This window comes from Tetrao urogallus (assembly GCF_951394365.1).
Source record: "Tetrao urogallus genome assembly, chromosome: 17".
Lineage (NCBI taxonomy): Eukaryota > Metazoa > Chordata > Aves > Galliformes > Phasianidae > Tetrao > Tetrao urogallus.
The window spans coordinates 3,708,682-3,728,855 of record NC_136830.1 but is presented as its reverse complement, the minus strand read 5'-3'; the positions used below and the strand labels follow the sequence as shown (position 1 = coordinate 3,728,855).

Sequence of the window (20,174 nt, the reverse complement as noted above, 5' to 3'; positions counted from 1 at the left end):
TCCAAACCTATTCACGTGGACAAAGGTACATCATTTGATAGTTTCATCAAATCGCAGTGTAAGTTGCGTGGTTCTTGGTTTCAGACTTAGCAGTCCCCAGGCAGTTCATGCTGGTGAGCTTTTGGAAAGCCTGCATTATTATGTCTAGTGTTCTTGTGTATCTTTTGTTATAATAGAGCTCTGATTTCAGTAGGGATCCGAGAATACAAATACAAAAATAATGCTGTGTGATGATCTCTGCTACCTTATGTACTAGGGCTTCTCTTGCTGGAGTGCCATTTGTTTAGAATTTAAAACCATGTTAGGCATGTAGTAATTAGCCACCTCAGGTTGTTACCTGTTAGCTTAATGTGGTGGAAACTGACCACTTAATTGTTTTCAGCGCTGAAACAATCAACAGTAAGCATTATTGACTGCAGCCTTCATGAGTTTAAGGAGAGAACATTTTTGGTAACTTGTCAGTCACTAAAAAGAACCTGGCACCAGGAAAGCAAATGCTATTACAAAGAAATCTTAAATTGCTATTGGCTTTTGTATTTTCACCGTCTTTGGCCTTGTCTGTGTGAGGCTTACTGCTGTTAGCAGAGAAGTGCTACACTATCATGTGGTCATGGCTTGTATCAAATATTACTTTATTGTGATGCCGTGTATCAAAACTAGGCTTTTACCACTGTGGGTCATCTGTGCTTTTACTCATGCTTTAAAACTTGTGTGTTGATAAGATCTTGTGCACAGTCACCATGTGTCCTTCTGCTCTTGTTGTTCTGAGCTCTGGGCATCCTACAGCACCTTCCAGAACTTGGGTATCACAAAAGGTGTTGGAGCAACCACTTATAAACACAGATCCACCTTTTTTGGATGGAATTAAGCAAAATGGTGATTTTGGTGAAGTTTCACATATACTGCCTTATTTAATTGGGTGACTTTCTGATGGTATGGCTCCATGTACCAATTTAGCAGCTATAACATTGGCCACCCAAACCATTATACTGGAATGCTTGGGAGGGCAGGGATTGATTGGCTGAGGCTAGATACTTAGAACAAAGCCGGCTTTGAGGTACTGTATGTTATGAAAATGTGAATACCATTTGAAATATACATGCTGTTTGGTGGGCTGCCAAATGTAGAAAGTAATTGATTGTATTATTAAATGTGGACAAAGCCAAAGAAAGTCTCATAGCTACAAAACAGGCTGACATGCTGTTATTGGATGTTTCTTGTCAGTGCCAAAACCATAAAAAATAAGTTTCTGCACATTTCAATTTCAAAGCCTTTTGCTTAAATATGTGATATGGTATTGTCAATATATCTTTTTCACTCTTAATGCCCTCTTCTCACCTTGGTCATTGTTTTGCAGGTAGCAGAATTCCTTTTGGAATCATCTTTGGAGGAACAGATATAAATGAAGACATCAGAAGTGAAGAGAAACGTCGGGTAATGGGAGCAGTGCTAGCAGAAGCCAGGTAAAATCTCTGGAAGGTTTGTGACAGGAAATTACATATCTTAAAGGCAGATTTTGTAGGAACTGTTCCATAAATATTTGGAGTTTCTGGGAGATATGTAAGCCAATGGACAAAGGATAAGCAACTTGACATCACTGTGAGCTCAATCTAGTTCTTATGATTTTGTAATACAGTTTCTTTATAGAAATATAGTCTGTATGCACTGTTTTCTTTTTATGTTTCCTCTGTTCGTTGTATTTGTCCACATAAGAGCTGGCAGAAGTAGTGGTAAAGCTTGGCATCTTTGGCTGCAACTTTCCAAAATGACTCAAATCACATTAAAAGTAATGAATTTTGTGCTTTTGTGTACCAGTCCTGTGCTCTCTCTACTGAATCATAACTGTTTTCTAGAACAGTATAACTATGCATGTGATGAGGGTATAAAATTCTAAGGCAGGTACAAATGAGAAGAATAATAGCAAGAATACTTAACTTGTGACTTGGCAGCATATCTACTTCATAGGTAGGCATTATAAAGACAGTCTTTGATGTTCAGTGTAACTGTGGATTGTAGAAGCTTGGCTGTGGTTTATTTAATCTGTTTGTTTGGGGCACAAATGTTGTATGCAGTCACATTATAAAGTCTTACTAAAACTATTTTAGACATTTTATATTTTCAGAGATTAATTCTATCTACACACACAGATAAAAATGCTCCTCGGTTTGAGAAGCAGACAACTAAAAATAACTGGTGTTTATCTGGTTGCATCCCAGAGTCAAACTTGCTTTCAGAGGCCTTGCACTTGATGTGCTGTCAGTGTGCGCAGCTGACTGAAGTATAGAGAGCTTTTGTTCTTTTTTCCTGCTAATGTGATCCTTTTTCTAACTGCATAAAGAAAGAAGCAAAGACAGAAAAAAATCTTTACACAAATTCTCTCTGCTTTTTTGGTGAATTGAGAAGTGAGTATTTTCAGGGGGTTTTAAAGTCTGGAGAAATTCCAGTGTTGTGTCAGTGGAGTCATCAAATGTGGTTAAGAACTGATCAGAAATCAGTGAAAACAATAGAAAACCAGAGGGGATTTTACAACATTTCTCATTATTTCAACATCCCCCTGAAAAAAACTTCTGCTTGGTCCAAAAGTCAGTTGATTTTAACTGTATTTGATCATAGCCATAGCGAGGCTATAGTCCTTTCTTGTGTTTGAATCCAAAGTAAAATGGATGTAACGTTTCAAATAGGGTAAAAAATTAAACAGATGGCCTAAGTCTTATTAAGACACACACTGTTGTCTCTTCATGTGCAGTCCAACTAATTGCTTACTGATGACAGAATGACTTTACCTGCATTCCTGTCCTACATCTGTTCTTTCCTGTAGCTGCGTCCCAGGCTTCTGTGTGCCAGGGCTGCTTTCAGAGCAGCTCTAACTCACTAACTGCTGTAAAATTAGACCTTTTCATCTGGATTAGTTTTCTACTGCTTTAACTTGAAAAGTCAACAAAGATGTTATTTTAGTGGCACTAATCTGCTGCAGCAGGTCACTCAGCTGTATGGAGCTGTGTTCTGTCTGAGCTTCTGCTGACTTCAGTACCCTGCAGAGGCTTCGCTCCAGGAGTGAGCTCTGCTAAGGGAAGGGGGCCCTCAGTGTGCACTCAGGTGTGATAAATGGAAGCATCTAGATCTTGTCTCATCCTTGATGCTCTTTGCATACCTTCTCTAGCAGAGCTTAAATACATTTGTGAACAAAGGCTGCTCAGGATATCATCTCTATTCATCACAGCTTCTCATAAAGATGAACTATCTGAACTATGTTGGTTCAGATATGGTGGTATGGATTTTAGTTCATGTTAGCAATGAGGAAATGTGTTCAGTGTCTGCAACAGGCTTATATCTTGTGGTTTTATCTTTGCTAATACCACAGTATGTTCTCGCTACTATTAGCTAACTTACCTCTGGCCTTGCTATGCTGTTCTGTCTGCAGTGACTTGAGAAATGTGGTAGGTAAACAGATTTCAAAGACAGCGCTTAATGATGCTCATTGGAAAATCAGTAGGGCACGTTCTTACTTGCAAGTCTTAATGTGACTTGCAGTTGAAAATCACCTTATGGCCTCATTTAAAACAAAATGTTTATACTTTTTTGTTGTCCTGTGATTAAAAAGTATTGTATTAACAGTTCTTAAGAAAGAGAAGAAAGTCATTTAATGTATTGGTTACAATGAGAACATTAGATTTCAGCACTGGAAATTGGAAAAGTATCTCAAAAGAGAATGTGTGAGTGTCCATTCTGATCCAGTTCTGTGTTTTAAGCATGATCTGTCACCAGTGCAGCTCATGCAGCTTATACAAAACCACACTGAACCAATTTTTGTGTTGTTTTTAATGGTAATTAATTTAGGTACTTGAGGTGTAGTTTTGGATTTCCTCTGATGTTTCAAAATGCATTAGTGCATGCTGTATGCAATTCATAACTCCGCTGCAGTAAAAGTAATTCAGTTTTCTAGAAGTTACACTCAATGGATCTCTTCCCCAATATTATCACTGGTATTATTCATTGCATAGTTATTAAAAGAAAAATTGATTTTTTTTCTTTATTGATTGCAGGGTTCTAAGCAAAAAGCACAATGAATTGTAGATTACTTGTCCAGTGCAATATACACCACGTTCCATAAAACAAAGTATTGAGCATTCTCTGGCTTTATAATGAGTGTTTTGTTTTTAATCAAATTCCTCTAAATGGTGGCTGTACTCCTTTAGGGTATTTAAATCTATTGAATAGTATTTTGTAGACTTGGGAACAACAGTTTTTTTTGCTTGTTAACATGATGTATTGAAAGTATAATTGCAAAAACTAGAAAGGAAACAGATGCATCTTGAGAAAACAAGCATTCGCAAAGGCCTCAATAACCGTAGAGCTGTCGTGTTTTATATGTAGAATGCATTGTAAAACTATAAAGCAGACACTACAAAACAAATGTATGGGAGTAAGTCTGCTCACAACAAACAAAATAGGAGTTATAACTCAGCATTTATGTGACTTCTAATGAGTGCCCTCGATTGTAACATAACATCTCCAGTGGAAAAGCACTGTTTTGGCTGGGACTTAGCAGTGTGCTGCACCTCTTGCATTTGTGATACTACAGAGATGTCTCAGAATGGAAATGTTGCATTAATACCACGAAATAGAAACGTGAGTCTTAAGTTTTTTATTTGATAACTTATGATTTATATTCAATGTTTTCAAAAGTTATGAAAAAAAAGTATTTAGTAAAAGAGACAAATTATGTCTGATATGAATGAGCCGTTCAAACCTATGTATTCTACAGGACTGATAGTCTTCAGGAATGAACCATTTGTGGTTCCAGTTAAGACTGAAGCTCCATTTAAGAACAGTCAAAGCATGTTTGTATTTAATGACATCTAAAAAGTTGCCTTAAAGTTCAGGATGAACAAAGATTCTTTATTAAATCTGACTCCATAAAAGTATCTCATATGACTTCTGGGTATTACATCAAGCTCCCAGTTAGAGTAACTTGTTTCTTTGGTGAGTTTAGATATCAGACTTCTGTGGTTGAAATCTCTCTGTAATGAGATGCCTAAAAAGGAGGACTGTAGATATCAATGCTGCTTTTAAATGGTTTCTGAAATAACTCTTCTGTTGTGTGGGATGGAAGTGTGCTGAATTTTTCTCTAAGGCACACCAGTAAGTGTCAGGATGAGCCCTGGTAAGCAGACATAAGGGAAAAGTGAAAGTAGGCTCGGGAGCAGTTTTCTTCTCTCTCCCAGGTGAAAAAATCCTACCCATGAAGTTGTTCAGGTACACCCTTGTTTGCTTATTCATGTTGATTTGTGTAGATTGCAGCTGCGTGTATTAATCCAGATAAACTACAGGGTGTTCCCATTTTTTTTCCCCTATTTAAGGAAATCATCATTTTAACTCCATGGGAGCTCTAAATTGTAAATTCACTTAAAGCCTGAAGAAAGACCATTTGTTTTACCAATGTTTTCTGGTTAAGTAAAAATAGAAAGCCTGCTTTTGTCTCTCCATCTATCATTATTTTTATAAGCTTCCATTCTTCTTATATATATATATGTATATATATATTTTTTTTTTCTGAAATACTTCTGTGTTTGTTATGTTTAAACACTTTAAGCAGTAGATCCCAGCTATTTTTGTCCATTTCACTAGGTTTGCTGTGGCTTTCACGACGAAAATGAAGGAACTGGCAGCAGCAGCGTGGGTATGTTCATGTGATGATGGTGATGGTTATCGTATTAGTAACTACTCAGTCTCCTAAAATGTCTGCTAAAAATTGCTAGAGAATTGTAATCATCTTTATATTCTTTAATGCTGTTTGTTTGGTCTTTTTTCTTTATAGAGAAAGCTTTTCATATTTATGGGCTTTGACAGATCAAAGAGATCTGGGATTTAAATGCTGTTCAGTATTTGAAAAGAGAAATTGCTTCTCTGTAACAGTTGAAATTAATAATTATTGCTATTATTGGATTCCTCCTGATACTGTGTGCATGTATTGTTTCTTTTCGCATCATTTGATAAACTTTGTTACGTTGACAAAATTGCACTAAGCTTACAGTAAGAATTTGGAGGAATAACGTGAGAACATTCATCAACATTGGAAATAGAATGAACTTCTGTAGGTGAACTGCAAATTTAAAACTGAAGTTGTGCTAAGCCCAATGGTGTGCAGTAATACAGCACTATTGACCAGGCCTTGTGGGATACAGGGCACACAAATGGCACTTTTCTAAAAGCACTTTTAAAAAGTCATCTCTACTTCTGAAAACTGAATAAACACAGCTAAATGAAATATGGAAAAATACTGAATAGAATTATTTTCATGCAACACCATAGTGTTCAAACACATTTGGCAGTGCATTTGAAAGATGATTTTGCCAGCAAAGTGCTGGCAGTAATAATGCAAAACAAAATTCTTGTAATAAGTTAGCTAACTATCAAATTTCACTTTGGCAGAAAAAAGGATATTCTACAGAATGTTTTCCTAGTAGCAAACGTATTATCCATGTGGAATAAATTTTCTTATGGTGAATTTAATTTAAAGGTAGGTATTGCATTCATGGAGAGAATCATCAGTACATGTAGAAAAATATAAAAGACCTCTCAAATACAGTTTTGTTGATAACCTCGTATTTGAGCTGCCATGCTATTTTATTAGAAAAGGTGTTTAGCAAAAATCCCCTTATCTAGTAAATGTGTAATGTACTTCATATTAATTGTAATGAATCCTGGATTGGTAGGGAGCTATGAAAACTCATCTGTTTCCATATCTGATTGTTGCTATCAATCATATTTTCCAAGGGCCCAGAAACTCCCTGCAAGATTGCGACTTCCATATGCTAAATCCCTATCTTCTACTGCTGAAAGTAACTGATGGCTTTGCTGTTGAGTTCAATGAGCTCTTGGGGTTAATTTTTCAGTCTCTCAGCAAATATTAATCTCAAGTCTTTGCAACTGGATAGTTTAATTCATTCCATGGGCTGTTTAAATAATGTTTAAGTGCTACATAAGATGAGTGCAGTGGCCTCTTGCACTTCTTTGTGAGGTGAGCATGCTTTGATAATGTGCTGTGTATGCAGAAGAAGTGTCAGCTCAGGCAGTCTTTAGCAGGAAAAACTCAAGTGATTTCTCCAGGACTTAGTTAATTTGACTGATATGATTGAGTTTCTTAATACGTTTGTAGTTTTTTTTTTGTTCTTGAAATATAAGACCAAAGGGGCAGGAATTTAAATTTTAGGGAGAATAAAGAATAAATGAAAAAGCATACAATTTTTAGGAGAGTAAAAATAATATTTTAATTTCATAGAATCATAGAATGGCTTGGGTTGGAAGGAGCCTTTAAGATCATCTAGTTCCAGCCCCCTGCTATTGGCAGGGACACGTCCCTGTGTCCCTCATCTTTTCATTCTCCCTCATCTAGTCTTTCATTTAGCCTTTGAGATAGTGTGATAATTAGGTAATTTTAAATGCATAGGTCACCCTGAAAGCAAATCTTTCTGCTTATTTCCATGGAAACTGCAACAGGTACAAAGAGCACAATAACACTATTTGATAGAGCAAATTCTCAGCTACAAAACACTGTTTTTTTGACATAGTCACACCACAATTAGCTGTGCATGTTTGCCAATGATAAACACTCCTAACAATCTGCATGGCCATCTGGGTTGTGGCTTGTCTTTCATGTCACTGTTGCCAGCTGCTGAAAAGCAGCACCCACTGCCTCACTGTGCTCACATCCACTGTTTGGTCTCCATAAATGTTCAGCAATTATCAGCGAATGTCAGTGGGTGCAACTTCTTCTATGTGAAGGGCTCAGTTATATGCCTTTGCTTCATATGCACTTCCATGTCAGACGCCATTCTTTCAGACTTCCTTTCTGCTGCTATCTGTCATGTGGCAACAGACTGTAATGGAATATTGGTGGGAGGGTTCAGCCTCTGTTGCCATACCATCAGCATCTGCCTCTGACGTTGTGGGCTAACATAACAAAATAAGAGGCATTACTTTTGGAGCTGACCTTTCATTTTCTTCTTGTTTTTTGAAAATAACTTTTTTGTAACAACTGAAACCCAATGGTTATACATGTTAAAAACATATGGGCTAACACTAATTAGGATTAGCTTTGTTAGTTTGTTTCCATGCATTCATTATTTGCCCATATACCATGACCACGGTCTTAGAACTTCTGAGTACTCTTTATTTCGTAGGTACCATTATGCCTGCTGGACTGCAATTCTAACTCATTCATTCAGTGCAATTATTTGTAGTATCTGATGCTGCTGTTGGAAAATAGGTTGGGTCAACCCTATCACCTTCATGTGGGTGAGTTGATGGCAGACTGCCAGTAGAGAAAATACAGACAGATCCTGGAAGTAGGCAGTGCTGGTTTCTGAAGATCAGGGTAAGGCAATGAGGAGCTGTCAGGCATCTTAGTACAAGTGCTTTTGGGTAGCATGAAGCAGCACTGCCTCGTTAGCCCAGATGTTGGGGTTTTTTTTGGCATGCTTATTAGTTTTCCACCAATAAGGGGCAACTGGGATAAAAAGAGCAGGTCAGGACTGCCCTATTAACTCACCTTATCTTGTGAAATATCAGTAAGAAACATATTTTTATTTCCTATAGTTGAATCAGTGATGAGAAATTCTTAGGTTGCCTTGTATGGAGTCAGGAATTGGACTTGATCCTCGTATCTGTATCTTCATATAAAGGGTGAGAGCAAGTGTCATACATTTTCTTTCAAACACTGAAAAGCATAAATACAGCTTTCCATAACACAGCTCACAGAATATTACCACTCTTTACGTATTAATTCACCCTAATGTGATATACATTATTCCTATAATGTGTGCTTTATTAATTAGCCAATAATTCACATTACAAACATGTAAGCAATAGCACTGTGCTCGAGGCCTGTATCTTCCATCAACTTCTTTCCTATTACATTGGATAAATTATCCTTAATTATGAATTGCATAATACAGCTTCTGTAATAATCTGTATTCTAAGTAAGTGTGAAATACTTTCAAACATCTTGTGCTTATGGTCAGTGTTTTATGTCAATAGTGTAAAATTGGTACCTAAGAATTACCTAAGCTAGTTTTATTGGTATTCAATTTCATTTTTCTACTCTCCCTACTACCATTTAAAATAAAGAGTATAACATAAAATTGATCTATAACATGTGAATATATCTGTACTCTGTGTTACACAATTTCTACTTTTTTCTTCTTGATGATCCCAGCCTTGGCAGGAATATATTTAGTTACTGCATAGTCATTAAGGGTCTTGCAGAGCATGAAACCAAATAATTAATTAATTTCAGCTTATTTTTGAAATGTAACAGTTTTAGAGAAGTAAAAAACTTATCTTTAAGCCCCAAAGTCTGAGGTAGGATTATGCAGTACGCCAGCTATAGAGACAAGGCTGGCTTAATCTGCCCCCTGCCCCATCTACCTTCTTTCCACTTTTTCTTTCGTTGCTTCTTACCTCCTAGCTCTGAATTTCAGCTCTTCCACTTGTCCTAAAAATTAATTGTCCTTCAGCTTGCAGTGCTGTCTCCATCATTAGCAAGGTTTTTTTTGGATTGAAAAATCCAATTTAATTTAAAATGGTACTTGTTCACAGTTTAAAAAAAAAAAAGGTCAAGAAGTATTAAGTAGTGAAACAACATATGAAACCATCTTCTTTATTTTTTAAATTGTTGGATCACAAAAATTCATTTGTCTTTTGAAAGATGTCCTTAGTCTTCTACTGTAACGTAAACAGCATTACATTTTTCCCTCTTCATTTATTACTGGACCTGCTTGCTCACGTTGTTTTTGTGATGTGGCTGATTCACTCTGGATTCTCTGATTCCCTGGAACTGTCCTCTTCCCATCTGTGAGCTGCTTGTTGATGACTCTTCACTTCTTCCTGACCCCTTTTCTGTCCATTTCTTTTACTATTTTTCTTTCTCCAGTACATCTTTAATAACTAAAATAGACTGTTATGACCGAGCAGTGAACTGTAGGGGCAGTCATGTAGAAATTTTGAATTAAAAAATCCTCACAAAATGCCTTCAAGTGGAAGAATAAAAAAAGTCGCCACTACTTTGGCTTATTTCCTGAGTGGACTGGTTCAGGAATTTGTTGCTTTAGTAGTTTGTTTCTGCATTAATTTTTGTTTTTCCTTCCTACCCTGAAGTCATCCTTTGGATGTGATTTCACAGTGCTGAGGTTGGAGTGGAGATGGGAGAGGAGAAGGGAAAACTAATGTGCAGAGTGATGTGATCCAGCAGCGTCGTGCTCTACCTCATGTAACTGTACCTGCATTATGCCACCACGCTGAGACAAGTCTGCATAGCAGTTCTTAGCTTGAGGAGTTCAGCAGTGCATCATCTGTGTGTCGGCCATTTCCCACTGGTCAAAAGCAGGGTTGGAGGGGCAATATGGGACTCTTTTTCCCATTAGCACCTTAAAAAGAGGCACAATAGTCAGATCCTCTGTGACTCACTGAGTCAGTCTGTTGGGGGACTGTGCTTCTCTCCATGGTGAAATGGTAGCAAAGAGCATTTAGCCCTAAGTCAGCAAAGACTGATGTTCTAGCAAAGGTTGTTTTGGGACTCCGAGATGGTACACTAAGCAATAGTGTCATTAGAACTGCTTGAAAGAATGTGATTTCAAACTGAAACTTGCGAGGTAATATTGAGCAAATTTGTTGGAGAATGAGTGAGTTGAGCAATTCCCTACCTTACTCCTAAGGCAACCAGTGCTTTTAAAAGAAGTAGGAATTGTCTGAACGCAGACTGTTTACAATTGAACTCAAAGAAACTGTGCTTTTTTTGCTGGAGGGCAAGAGTGCATTTGGTTGTTAGTTTTTGTTCTGTTTTGTTGTCCTTTTTGAAAGATCCTGAGAAGATTTCTTTGTTTTTTGGTTTTTTTTTTGGTTTTTTTTAAAGAAAGTTTCGTATTCCACAAATGCATGATTGGAGTTGCAGAAAGGCAATGAAGTAAGAACTAGTTTGTTTAATAATATGCTAAATTACTAGTGTACTAACTCTTCAGGAGAAACGTTGGAAGTGTTGCAATTACCACTTTTACTATATCTATTTTAAACTAATTTCACGTGCAGTTCTTATTTGGGAATAACTGCAGTAACTACTCCTGGCCCATGTTCCTGTATAGACAAGTCTTACGTATATTTGGCAGCAGCCTTTGAAAAGGTTAGTGGTAGGAAGGGCTGGATTCATGCTTGATGTGTTTTAAACTTCTATTAGAATAAATGTGTCTGTGGTTCTGAAATTAGCTGTACTTTTTATTTGAAAACCAGTGTTTTTGAGAGCTAGGGCTGTTCTGTAATTGAACATCTTTTCTTTTTCTGTGCCATAAACAAGTTAATGATTATGAGAAAGTACACAGAGCTAAACTAAAAAAATGTGCTTCTACTGACCTGGTAATCATATTAATTACAAAACTAATCCCTTGATACTGTAAATTTTTGTTGTAAATGTAATTTAAAGTTTTGATTTTGTTGGCTTTTAGTCTTATTAAAATATTACTTTCTAATGATCTGTCTTGTCAAAAGAAAATCACAGTGATGAGCATATTGTTATACTAGATTTTTTTGTCAAGACTGAGATCTTTTATGATGAGCTATAAATCACTTTTCTTCTCCTTCTCTTTGAAGCCAGATGCTAGCAAGAAAATATATGTCCAATATCAAGGTGAGAGTTTTGAAATATTTACTAATGCATTCAATTTATTTAGTTAATATATTTAGTACCTGTATGTTTATGTATCTATCTTCTTTTCTCTGGAAATGTTTTGCTGGAATGGGCCTTGGTTTGAAATGCTGACTCCTCTGAAGTCGAACTTTTTGCCGTTGCCTGTATTGTTGTGTATGAAATGAGGTGTGCTTGAGAGGAATATGTTAATATGTTTTCTTATAGCAAGACCTTAAGAGGCATGGTTCAGCCATCCAAGAAACAAACATGTCATATTTCTCTTTTCTTCAACACAGGAATCAGGACTACTCCCATTGAAACATTTGACTGGTGTAAATTTCTACAAAATGCAGGTATAGCTCACTTTTTTTTCTGTATTCACCATATTTATTTTAAATAGACATAATTCTGGAATTTTAGAATGTGAAGGCTAACTGATCATGTAATAAAATAGTTTAATGATATGAAAGTCACTAGATTCAGGCAGAACATCAATCAGTAAATGCCTCCAGATTGTAAGTTTGCCCAGTTCTGAATTACACCAAAAGGTAAACTATTCCTGGTATGGGTCAATATCCCCTAGAAGATTAGTTAGACTAAAGCACCAATACCTGCCTGTGCTGTGTAATGGAAAGTGAGGATGTCCTTTTTAGAAGAGCAGCTGAGGTGAGGAACTGGTAAAGAAGGGAAATTCGTATTGATTTTTAATTATTTGGTCTTGATGTACAGTTTGTCTCTATTTTCACTAATACGATGGCATGTAGGGCTGATGGCCTAGTTTTAAATCACCTGATCTTGGCAATACTATAATTAAATACTTTAATACAGCTATCTTTCCCCAAAAGAATTTGTGTGCATTTTACAGCAGTGAAAACATTTCAGTAGTCATCAATTTGATCTCTCGTAGTACAACTGTTCCCTCTGTTACTAATGAATCCTCATGATTCAATTGCTTTATCATATAAGTAAATGTATACCATTATGTGAGACTGGTGTCTAATTTTAAGTTGAGCACTATGAGATTATTTTGTTTTAGTAAATCATGGCACACAAACACAGTGCCACCAAGATTAATAGTTTTCTGAAGTGAAATGATTTGTCTCTTGCTAGCCCAGCCCAAGCGTTGAGTGGACCGCCAACGAACTTGTGATTAAAAGAACAGTCAACAGATAGGGGAGGAGGAAGCTCCCCTAAGGTGCATATCATCTAATATATCAGAGAGAGCTTCTGCCTAGTTTGTACTAATACAAAAATGCAAAATAATTTGTAAAGTATATGAAAAGCAAACAATAATATAACTCAGCATCTATGCTTGTTAAATTATAACTTGAACACTGGCATCAGATTATTCAGTGTTTGTTGCTTGCTTGTTTGTTTTAATGACTGTTTCAACTCATCAGTCTTGTCTCTGCTTCCAGTGCTAGTGGCACACTAAAATTTCCATTTAATGTTGTACATAGAGGCATATTTTTGGCTATACCCTTACACTTACTGCAGACCAATTAGGAGTTTCATTTGAATTGCTTTTCTAGGGATTTGGAATTTCGAGGTGTTTAGAATGTTTAAAATTCTCCTAATGTGGAGCAATCAGTAGAAAACTGTATTACCATCAAAGCACAAAAATTGTGGAATTAGGATTTTTTTTCATAGTCTCAGCAGCAGATTTGAGAGTGATATTTGAATGGTGTTGGTGTGCAAGCTGCGCTGTTTGCAGGGGCTGCTGTTAAAATATTTATTGGTAAAATATACAACAAAAGATTTTAAAAGACAATTTGCAGTCTAGTTGCAGTGTTTGTCTTAGTGTATGAGAGACTGTAAACAACAGTAGCCAAACCAAAAAGCCAAGGCAAGTAGAAATTTCAACACAGACTTCAACAAGACAATCATTTCAGTTTATCTAGTAACTCAATACTTTCTTAGGGAACTACTGCAGCGTGGGTCAGGCTGGAGGTCAGACTACATGCTCAAAATATTTTTGTCTGTCCTTATAATCTGGAAATCTTTTACCTCATAATTGGTTCTGAATTAAGATGCTTGTCTTTGGAGAGACAATGAAAGTTCAAGTTTTTGCTGAAAGGTAGATCACAGAAAATGACAGCCTAAGTACATGCAGAAATGGAGTCTGATCTCTAACAACTTAGCTCAAGGATGGGATATAGCTAGTTAAGATCACAGGCAGGCTTGATGTCCTCATACCTTGATGAAAGGCTCCTTTTGATCTCTGTGGAATGTGGTTGAAGCTGTAAACCCTAATAAACACTCTTGTAAACACTTAGAAGTCATGTGATTAGAAGCAGATAACTAACAAAGTCTATACTAATGAGCCCAACAGATGTGTTGAAAACATGGTATAAAAGTAAGGAGATGACTTTTGAATAAGAAAAATACTTTAATTTTCTGTATTTGAGCAGGTGGCGAGGTCGTCTTAGGACTGTGAGGAGGCAGGAGTTAGATTCAGTGATACTGTATGATTCTAAAATATGTCACTTAAGATACAATGTTCTCAATTGCATTTTTACCCCTCAGCAAGTTAGTGCTTGATATTATTAGGCCTGCAGCATTACAATAAGATTAAAGATTTGCAGGTTTTTTTTTTTTTTTACCATACATCTATGATTTCTACATGTTTTCCTGATAGCACCTAGAGGCATGGAGTTAAATGAATCTGCGCCTTCAGAATCAATTTAGATAACATCTCTACTTGTTCTTTACTTTCTTAGAAAAGTGATGTCCTTACTCATGCTTCAGAAATGATTCTAGTTTCATGTTATCTGTTTGCCTGTATTCATCTTTTGTTTTGCTGGCATCTAAGGAAAGATTTTTTTTTTTAAGTGCCAAATGCCAGCTGTTATAGTGTATCTTAGTACTAAAGTTACTATTTTTTCCTAAAAACAGTTGACGTGACAAAGATGCACAATTTCAGATTAGGAACAAACCAGGAGCCAATGAAATCATAAATAATAAACTCTCTTGCATTATCAAGATATTCTCCACTGGATACTTTTAATACAATTCATTCTCTCATTCTGTCTCATAACTGAATACCTCCAGTTAATTGTGCCATATTGGTGTATTTCCATTTTAGAAGGGAGTCAAAAAGGATTGTTGTATCTTATTACAGATTAAGCAGCCTATCTGGGAAAGGCAGAATGATAGCAAAACCTCAGATACTCAGTATCTTGTTTAAGCTCAAGTAAAAAGAAAAAACTTCTTTTGAATACCTTTTTTCACCCAGCCGATGGCTGAGGTTAGTAAAGGCAGCTGTTGCAGTTATTTTATTTCCCTTATTAGAGTTCTTATGAGGACAAAACATACTTAAATGATTGCTTTCTTGTACAAATAGTTATATTTTTTCCTCACACGAGGCTGGCATAGCTTGAGAAAACAACATGGGGGAGAAAAAACTGATGCAGGCGTCATCTTGACATGTAAATCCAATAATTTTCAGTGAATGAGAAGAAAGCTAACAAGGTGCTACTTAAGCTTGATTTTAAGCAGACAGAGAATGAGTAAAGTCTACAGTACTAAACAGTGGCTGTGATGTGCCGGTAGTATAGTCTTCTCAGGAATGTCTTGATATTCCTAAGTGGATTGAGTTGGTGAATGTCTGCCTGTAAAAATGAATTAGGTGATGAGAAAGATCTACAGCATTCAATAAAGTAAAACTACAGCGGACTCTCACTTCACTAAATCGAATAGCAGAGGTAAATCCTTGTTCAAATAGCTCTTATTGGACAGCTTTTAACAGACTGTGCAGGATCCAATCTCAGGGTGGTGTGTCTACAGTCTGCGATTTGAGAAGAAGCATTCCACAGTAGAGAAGGAGGTCATGGTAAAGTTGCACAAAGTGAATAATCTGCCTGTTTATTCAAAATAATAGTGGTCAAATAACGTAATATCTAATAAAGGAAATAGCTACTTAAGTAATTTCTCTAGTTAAGTAATTAAACTGATAGTCAGTAGATTTTCAAGAGAAGTATCTTTAAGTGCCATGGGACTCAAATGTAAAAATCCAAATTTGAAAGCAATTGGTGTCAGCAGTCTCAGTTTTGCTGACAAGTTCTAGTTGTTTGTTTTGTTGAGTTTGTCATGAATCGAGACCAGTGCTGCATGTCTTGAAAACAAACAGTATTAATGGACCATTGCACCAGAATGGCTTTTTCAGTCCAAATGTTTGTGTATATTATAAATTACAAATTATTTCTTGGTCCAATAACCAGTAAAATATTACTTACCTTGTCTGTTGCAGCCACGCTTGACAGCTCAAGCTGCTAAAGTTAAATGGAACTGACTCAATAATGAGCCCTGCGACAGGGAGCACACAAAAATCCCTGAACTGGATTTTAATTTTAAAAGCAATAGCAGTTGATTATTCAGCATACTTCTGACTTTTTCCCCCAGTAGACAGAGTTTTGATGCAAGGCTCACATGAATCCCAGCGCTTGACATGAGGAAAGATATTCAAGAATGTTTTTTTCTTTTTGTGGGTTATGGCTGTAGATTTTCATGAGGGATTTTTTGATGCTAAACACCAACAGGTTGAGATATTTTGATGCTAAACACCAACAGGCTGAGATATTTTCCAGAAATATTTTGTATTTCTTAACAAGAGTGTTAAAATAAATGCTTTGTGACAATTGAACTTCTGGTTAAATACGCTGTGGCACTGCTGGTATGTTAGGGCTAGATAACTATTGACCTTTACCTGATCTTTCATAGCAACCTGTGTCTGCCCAGGCCTTACAATATTCTTGAAACAGGTGTTGAATTGTTATATGGATGCCAAGCTACTCCTTTCATGGGTAGAAAAAAAATGAGAAACACAGTGACTTGTATAATGGCCAAAGCTGATTTCTGGTGTTGAAAAATCTGATCACCAGTTTTTTTAATTCATCCAAAGCCTATCCTTTTGCTGTCCCTGGAACTGAACTCACATGCATTGTAGATTGATATGCATGATTATGTTCTCCACTGCACTGATTTGATTTTCTTTTATCTCCATTCAGATTGTTTTTAAATGTTTTGTTGCAGACATTCCTGCAGATACAGAGGATTTACATATATTTCTCCTTATATGCGGACTTAGAAGAGTCAAAGACCCTCTGTATTTAGTAGATGTATTCTCAGGTAGGTACTTTGCTTGGTTCCCAGAATTAGATGCATTAATTTAATGTTTATGAGCTGTTTCATTCATGCCCAGCATTCCATAACATAACTATATCTAAAGAATGCTCATGTAACCACTGATCAGTTGAATGCATTTTTTCTCTACTGTGTCTTTTTCAGCCTGCTGGGAATAACAGAGTGTTAAAATCAAAGTATTATTTGATGCTTTTACTTCTTAGGAAGACTGTTTTGCTGCTACAATATAGATTAATGGAAGACAAAAGAAGGGTTTGTCTACTTCAAAATAACTTTATCTTACTGTCCTGTGAATGTTACACTGATCTGATGTGTATTAAGTAATATTATAAATGTTACAAGCAAATCTTATCCCCCATTGTTATAAAGTTCTCTAGTATTCATGTACATGAATGTTTTTTCATATTCTCAGCTTGTATCTGAAAAGGTTCAAATATTCTAAGCTGAAAATATAGCCTCAGGTATTCCATTTACTTTGCTAGGCCTTCAATGCCTAATCAATCAACCAATACATGTGGTTGATTAATGCCAAAAAGCTGATTCTGTTATAGAGTTCTATTCTGGTCATCAAAGAATTACTCTTGAGTGGCAGATTACTCTTGAGTACATAATAACTCAGTGTTAGTTGTAATGGTTGCAGTTGCTTACAAAACAGGTAAACTTCAAATCATTTTGTCTTAGTGGCCAGGGTCACTGCATCCTAAACAGCATTGCTCTCTAAAGATGATTTAAAATTACAATCTGAGCATAGTTAAATAACTCTTGAATCATAAGGCATTTCATGAAGCAGAAATGCTAACTGCAAACTTTCAGATATGCCAATCTTTTGAATACAGATGAGTAATCTGAGGGCAGAGCATGAAATCAGATACATATTCAGTCCTCTATGTAGAAATACGTTATTTAACAAGCTAAACTTTGCTCTTGCAGCTATTCACATTGGTTTTAGAGGAAAAGGAATATTTTCTGTGTTTTAAAATGGTATTAAAAATGAAGAATTTTGATTAATAAAAAGACCTTCCTCTTCTATTTTAGATTGGCACAGAAAGGACCCCACTGTCCACCTGGGCATTATTGGACCTGCAGTAAGTTGATGTAATTATTACCATGAGGGAGGGGGAAGGGAAAGTGGAAGGGGAAGCTTTAATCAGACCACTCTTTCCTTGTATAGGTCGATCCACTTCTAACACTTGAGATGAAGGAGAAAATCAAAAGGTAAAACACATTTGACATAATTTTCTCACAATGGGTATTCTGTAAATTTTAGACCTTTGTAGACCTTTTCACATTTTATCTTCTTTTCTATCTTATTTAATCACGCATGCAAGCGATTGTTAACAGCAGAACCATGTCTGAACTGCTCCGACTACCTTCTATCACTGCTCTGTTTTAGCAAGAAAACTTAGACCACATTAACACATTCATAGGAGGTCTCCTATTTGTATGCATCTTACTCCTAGGGCACCTGGAGTACATTTATTACAGGAGATGCCACAGGATGATCTTCATGCTGCTATGAGAAGGTGCTTTGCTGTAGTGAACAGCTCCATTTCAGAGGGGATGTCTGCTGCAATTCTGGAGGTAATTGCATCTTAGCAATGAGGTTTTTCACTGAGGTTACAGTGAATCTGGCATTGCATTTTTTCACTAGAAATGCATGTCAACATTTTACATCTATGTTTCAAAGCCAGTGAAGACATAACAAAACTATTTCTTCTTGCAAGTGTTAGTTATGGTATTCATAGGTTAATCTGACAAAATTCTATGCTTTCCCCATTTTTTTCTTCAAGGAAAGAGTATAATTTTATCACTCTTGTTAAATTAACAACACAGACACGACATGAGAGTTGTTCTGATTTTCTGAGGTTGTCATTATTCTTAATTCAACATCCACTTCCTGATAACGCTACTAAAATAGACTTTCATTTATTTTTACATCCTTTCAAAAAGCAATCTAAGACCTGTATTTTTTATTTCATTCAAATGAATTCCATGCTCTCTCTATATTTTTTACCTATAAATATTGAAAGTTAATAACCAGATCTATTTCATATATAGAGTGGGACTAACAGTGCCAGATACTTACCAGAAAAAAGAAAAGTGTTCTTAAAAGGGAAGTTCTTTGGGCTGATGTTTTTTACTCTCTTTTTTTGGTGGCTGGTGAACGTTGGTTCATTATGACCTCAGAAAATCTCAGAAATTATTGTATAATCTGTAGTAATGAATTACCTATTGCTGTTTCTAATGAATAATCACATGTTGCATCTTCAGCATGCATCTTAACGTTCATCAGATGTAAGAAGGAAGCGAGCACGCTACAAATTGTAAATGCTGGTTAGATAGCAAATTTCCTTTCTCTTTCCAAAAAAGAAATTGAAGGGGTAGAAGAACGTGCTTCTTCACAGCAACAACGCTGTCTACATAAACAAAAAATACTACAAATAATGTATTTTCCAAGTTTATCAGCGTGGCTGATAAAAACATGTAGTAGTAGTTATGTAGTGTAGTACTTATGTTCAGTAGTTGAGATGAAATGAAGTGCTCCCAACACAGTGCACAGCCCCCACCCAGACCCTGACTCAGAGAAGTAAACTTAAGTACCTGTCACCTCCTCCAACCAGCTGCATGTTCCCTTCAGGAGCACTAAGAACAGTCGAACAAAAAAAAAAAAAAAAAAAAAAAAAAAAAAAATCTGATTACTTCCTGAGAATGTCAGCGAGTTAAAGAGGAGAAAAAAAAAGCAAAACAAAGACTGTTAAATGAGAAGGCATCTGCAACAGAAGTGCAAGTGTGCTTGGTCTAGGACTGATGAGACTATGAGAATAGTTTTCCCATCACGTGTGAGCAGTTTAAAGCTAAGGAAAGAGCCTTTCTCAGGATAGGGAGTGTACATACAACATCTCAGCAAATACATGGTAACCCAAAGTGAAATGGTAAGGCCAGTTTATTTCAGAAGTAATGTTGAGCCTGCTTCATAGACTACTGATTTTCGGTCTCTTTTGAAGTGCAATTCTAACAAGTTTTGAATCTGATAAATCAACAAGGAAAGTTTTTATTTACGTTCTTCCCTGAGTGGCTGAACTATTCAATTAACCTTTCAGGGCTATTAGATTGTCAAATATCACCTCTACTGGAAAGCTACTCTTAAGTTCCCACTGCACAATCAATGTTGATTAATTTATCACCAATTCAAGATGCAAATCTCTGTCCATTGGAAAAAAGAAAAAAAAACACCTCTAAGAACTCATTTTTCTCACTGAAAATCTCTACACAGGCAGAAGAGTTGATCATTCCTACACTTCTGACTTTGCTGTTGTTGGTTTGCATCAGAAAAAAAACCCAACATCTTTTACAA

The 20,174-nt window shown here is 36.2% G+C and overlaps 1 protein-coding gene across 1 annotated transcript in view; it reads left to right on the top strand.

Annotated features, from left to right (window-relative positions):
• Nucleotides 1-20,174, top strand: part of GLT1D1 (glycosyltransferase 1 domain containing 1) — a gene marked incomplete at both ends in the record, with an annotated part of 40,007 nt that overhangs the window by 7,049 nt on the left and 12,784 nt on the right. Inside the window, 8 exons of the mRNA XM_079543747.1 lie at nt 1,358-1,463; nt 5,629-5,680; nt 11,641-11,677; nt 11,974-12,030; nt 16,709-16,804; nt 17,855-17,904; nt 17,991-18,034; nt 18,280-18,400. Coding sequence (XP_079399873.1) covers nt 1,358-1,463; nt 5,629-5,680; nt 11,641-11,677; nt 11,974-12,030; nt 16,709-16,804; nt 17,855-17,904; nt 17,991-18,034; nt 18,280-18,400 — 563 coding nt within the window. The remainder of the gene's footprint in view (nt 1-1,357; nt 1,464-5,628; nt 5,681-11,640; nt 11,678-11,973; nt 12,031-16,708; nt 16,805-17,854; nt 17,905-17,990; nt 18,035-18,279; nt 18,401-20,174) is intronic.